Source organism: Bidens hawaiensis, unplaced genomic scaffold, assembly GCF_021521415.1.
Source record: "Bidens hawaiensis isolate Kalapana, Puna unplaced genomic scaffold, B.hawaiensis_p1.1 tig00009543_1, whole genome shotgun sequence".
Taxonomy (NCBI): Eukaryota; Viridiplantae; Streptophyta; class Magnoliopsida; order Asterales; family Asteraceae; genus Bidens; species Bidens hawaiensis.
In genome coordinates, this window is record NW_027491711.1 from 969,077 (window position 1) to 973,793 (window position 4,717).

Below are 4,717 nucleotides of genomic sequence, written 5' to 3' on the forward strand. Positions count from 1 at the left end.
CAACCCCTACAGTCATTACTTATGACCTTTTGAGATGTAGACGTAGTCTTTTCTAGTGTGTTCTATATATAATTTTTTTTTATAATATTAAATATTGTGGTCAACTTAAATCTTGGGCCATAATGTCACTTTCACAAATCTTATCCAAAACTTACACCTATTTTCACACCTTAATTATACAGATTCATAACAATAACTTATACACACCAGATTTATTCAAACAAATGCAAACCAGAGAACAAAATAGCAAACTGGATTAAGCATATAGTTTCATATCTTTTAGTTTCTTAAATCAACCTAGCTTTTACAACATAAGTTTGAAACTTGCATAAACTTGCTAGTGCATTAAGCCACCAATTCAAGTTACTTGACGGGTAACTCTTCAACGTTTGCAACGTCTTTGTCTTCCACACAAACTGCCAACGATGATGGCGTCTCACAGTCTTCATACAAATTCTCATCATCGTCATTTGATGGTTCATTTAAGGATCCGTTTCGCATAAGCTCTCTTACTTTATGGAATTCATCATAGTGGGCCCGCCTTTGATCCTTGAAACTAGAACTCCGCCCTATTTCAGAATCTGATCAAGTTTCCAGGTCTATAGTTAGGGTGTCAAATCGTGTCGGGTTGGCGGGTTGCAAGGATAACTGTCTAATTGATGAATCGAACATCACTTGTACATTTATTCATGCCAAAGATATCAACCCAAACCTAGACACATTTAAAATCGTGTAACCCAAACACACAAGTGTAACCCTTTTGTCTAAACGAGTCAGATGGGTCGACAGGTTGTAAACAGTTGTAGACAGATTAAATGGGATATACATGGCTTGGTGGAAAGTAATAAGCGGGTTAAACGTTAGTTGTGTAAACGGGCGAAGCCATTCATGAGCTACTCGAGATCAGCTCGCTAAAAGATCGAATTGAGCTGAACTTAAGCAAGCTCAAGCCTAAAATTAAGCTTGTTTAATAGAGATGCCCAATCAAGCTGGGTCGTGAGTCTAAACTAGCCTATATATATTTCTTATTTAGTACATATCTATATAAATAGTAACTATTATATAATAAATTATGATCAGAATAATACACTTATTTAATTATAATATATATAAAAAACGATTAAAAATGTAATTAATAAAGAACAAATGAGCCGAGCCCGAGTTTTTCTTAGAAAAACTGGTCACCGGCGAAGCTCGAGCTTTAGAGATAAAGCTCCAAACGAGCCAAGCTCGAGCTTGATCTCTCGTAAGTTAAACATGCTGAGCTCGAGCTTAGGCAAGCTCGAGGCTCGTTCGTTTACACCCTTCTTAAACATATCGGCGGGCCGCATGTTTAGTTAAACGGGTTAAACAGGTCAACCCAAAATGGGTTGGAAATTACAACCCAAAACATGATTATCTACGTGCTGTGTCAAGAACTGCCACTGCTAGACTCATAACGTTGAATATTGTAGCCCCACTAAAAAGCTAAGTACCCAAGATTATAACTAAGAATTTAATAACACAAGATTGACTACAAAATCAAATGAGAAAAAGAATAGAGGGAAAAACCTTCATTATCATCATTCATGGCATCTGTATCATCATCGGCCCAGCCAGACTGCTGTTGTGAGTTATTGTCAGAAACCATGTCATTGAACACAGAATGCACACTTTCATCATTCCTTTCAGAGTAAGACGGGCTCCGTGCAGGAGACAGAGATCCTACGCACACGGATTCAGCTAATATGATTGCAATATAATGAATAAAAAGGCTGAAATGACACAGCACTAAACGAATTTGAATAGCAGAAGAAACGTGAATCAACTTACCATCAACATCAGTCATACGATGATAAGGAGTCTTTGGTTCTGTAATTTTCTGTCTAACAGGTTTGTTGGCTTCAATTTCGGATAGTTTTGCCTCGTCCCATCTCACAGATCTACTGCTACTATATAAGCGCAAATCCACTCACATCAAGAAACTAAGTACCAGAACTAACTTATAAGACCACAGTTGAACAATAACATATATGTAATTGAGTAATTCAATATTTCAGCCGTTCAAGATCCTTCACTGGTCAAAAACACAACTAAATAGAGGGGTGTGCACGAAACCGACAAAACCGATCCTAAACTGAAATAACCAAAAAAAACATTCCTATATAACTGTACCGAAACAAAAAACCGAAAACTTGGTTTTATGTTTTTTCTGGAAAACAGAACTTTCAGTTCGGTTTTGGTTTTGCATGTAACTAAAACCGAACCAAACTTATAGATTTGCAATATTTATTTCGAATTTTAAGTACTTTATAGCAATATAATGCATAGGTTAACCCAAATATTTTAGCCCAATGTACAATAAATCAAGCAAACTATAAACTAACAAAAAAAAAATCAGCCCTAAATTCATTATTTTTCCGAAAAATTTTCAACCCCAAACGTCAAAAACTGAAACCAAACCGAACCCAACTAAAAACCAAAAAAACCGAAACCGAACGGCTTTTAAAAACACAAAGACCGAAGTTTTGGTTTTTGGTTCTGTTCTAACCCTAACCCGAACCAAACCGGGCCATGCACACCCCTAACTTAATATCATCAAGTATAAGTAACCAACATGACTTCATTACAAAAAAGATAGCAACCAACATACAAGGGTATATAATAACATGCATATGTAATATAGAATGTTACCTCAGATCTCTCGTTGCAGACATTATGAAATCTAAGACTCACAAGAAGCGGTTGAGCAGCCAACTTGCTGAGACAAATAATAATATATGTAAGTCACATGCTTCTATATAAAAACTTGGTTCTTCATTATAACGAAGACAAATAAATCATATAAAGCAGGATCTGTTTCAATTTAGAAAATTGAAATGGTGCTTGACAATATAAGCATATGCAGAATTATTTAGCTTCTAAAACAGCAACTCAAAGTATTATAATATCATTTATAATTATGAATATTAAAGTTTAACCCCATTGGGACATTATTTCACCACTGCTTAAAAGCTTTCTAATCTCCAGATCAACAGCAGTGAAAAACCAGTCCGAATCAGTTATAAAATTGTTACGTGTAGAGGTAACACCCCAGAGTAACAAACCGGGCTAGAATCAACCTGCATCGACATAGACAACGATATCAGGTGATCCAAAGAAAAGGTTGCGAGCCTTTATCATAGGGGAGCCCATGGTTGTATCGCCCGACTAGTGATTTCTACAACACTGGGTGAGCCCCAAAAGACCACGAAGAAATCTCCTGGATAACGACATAAGTGCTCCCATAATGGAACCACTTCCTAACGTCAATGTAGAGGCGATTTATGCAAATAGATAGCAATGCGACTCATTCGTGTGTGTGTGTGCGCATATGTTTGAAACATGTGATTCATGTAACTCTCACTCAGTCTCATCACCGAACTTAAATTATCCGATAAAAGCCGGTGGCATATTCCTTAACACTATGCACATATGAAAACTTTACTACATCATAGTAGCATTTGCGCTAAACAAAACAAAATAAAACAAAACATCAAATTAAGACCATAAAAAATCATCAATTCCTCTCATCAGATTCATAAACACCCAAAACAATAGATCACAAATAATCCGAATGTAACAAAAATCAAAGAACAATTATTTATATAACAAAAAAAATAGCTACAGCATTTACAAACACGCGATTTCCCTAATATTATTTAGGTCGACTTACTTACAAAATGAATGTGAATCAAAGGAAAGGAAAATAAAAAACAGAAAGGTCGAATCGAAGCATTGTTTACCGGCGTCGTGAAGATCTGTTTGTGATTTGTACGTTGGTTTTTTGCTCGGAATCCAGATACAGATTTGTGTTTGTGTTTGTGTTTGTGTTTGTGTTTGTTTGACCTTTTTTCAAAGGCCTTCATAATAACCAAACAGAACATATACCATTTTTATTTTTATTTTTATTTTTATTTTTTAGTACTTACAAATTATGAATTGAGAATGACTAAATTATATATATATTTTTTCTTTTCAAATTATCTTAAATTATGGACGGATGCTTTATGAAAATAAGTTTTAACTCTCTTTATCATTTATGTGCATTTTTCACCTTCAACTTAAGGGTGTTTTTTTTGTTCATTTTATCCCTTAAAGGGCTTTTTTAATGGTGGTGGTGGTTTTCAATCGTGTACGCTATAGTAAGCAGGGTGTTTGTGGTTTTAGGACATGTGATGTATTGGTGGTTTCAGGCCATGGTGGTGGTGGGTGTTTGTCACACCCCGCCTTGGCAGAATCGCAAGGGCTGACATGACGGTTTTCAAAGCATATAACTAGCACAAACATTAAGCACAAATACATTTGGATACATAAGTTTAACAAATCAAACATTACTACCTCAAAATCAAAATATTAATTGTTTTTAAGATTTCTTTTGTAGCCCCGACTGTAACATTCCTAAAGCTTCCATGTTATTTTTGCCAACTTTTAAAGTTGAGGGATAATTTTGTCATTCTTCAAAACTTAAAATTCAGGGTCTAATATGTAATTTTTCAAATTTCAGATGAGACGAACCGTCTCATTTTGTGATGACCCGTCTCAAACATTACCTTGGGAATTAAGTTTCCATTTGTGACAGGGTGTCACAAGCACCTACAATTTTGAGACAGGGTGTCTCATCCACCTACAATGGATGAGACGGACTGTCTCATTATTAGACGGATTGTCTCATTATTAGACGGTCCGCCTCACCGCT

The 4,717-nt window shown here is 35.6% G+C and overlaps 1 protein-coding gene across 2 annotated transcripts; it reads right to left on the minus strand.

Moving 5' to 3' along the window:
• Positions 1-200: 200 nt before the first annotated feature.
• On the minus strand, positions 201-3,816 carry LOC143532819 (protein phosphatase inhibitor 2-like). 2 transcript variants are annotated; one of them, XM_077027758.1, is made up of 5 exons: positions 3,765-3,816; positions 2,674-2,740; positions 1,813-1,931; positions 1,552-1,704; positions 201-569 (listed from the first exon to the last, which is right to left on the minus strand). In XM_077027758.1, exons 2-5 carry the CDS (start codon positions 2,694-2,696, stop codon positions 364-366), a joined length of 501 nt encoding a protein of 166 aa, XP_076883873.1. In that variant the 5' UTR covers positions 2,697-2,740; positions 3,765-3,816; the 3' UTR covers positions 201-363. The 2 variants fall into 2 exon arrangements, with proteins under 2 accessions (XP_076883873.1, XP_076883872.1); XM_077027757.1 differs by having other exon boundaries at positions 253-581.
• Positions 3,817-4,717: the final 901 nt, after the last annotated feature.

Excerpts from the sequence above, each read along its gene's own strand:
- LOC143532819 (XM_077027757.1), bottom strand. The coding sequence starts at position 2,696 with ATGTCTGCAACGAGAGATCTGAG. Across the intron at positions 1,932-2,673 it reads TCTGCAACGAGAGATCTGAG|TAGCAGTAGATCTGTGAGAT; the intron begins GTAACATTCTAT and ends GCGCTTATATAG. Across the intron at positions 582-1,551 it reads CATGAATGATGATAATGAAG|ATTCTGAAATAGGGCGGAGT; the intron begins GTTTTTCCCTCT and ends AAACTTGATCAG.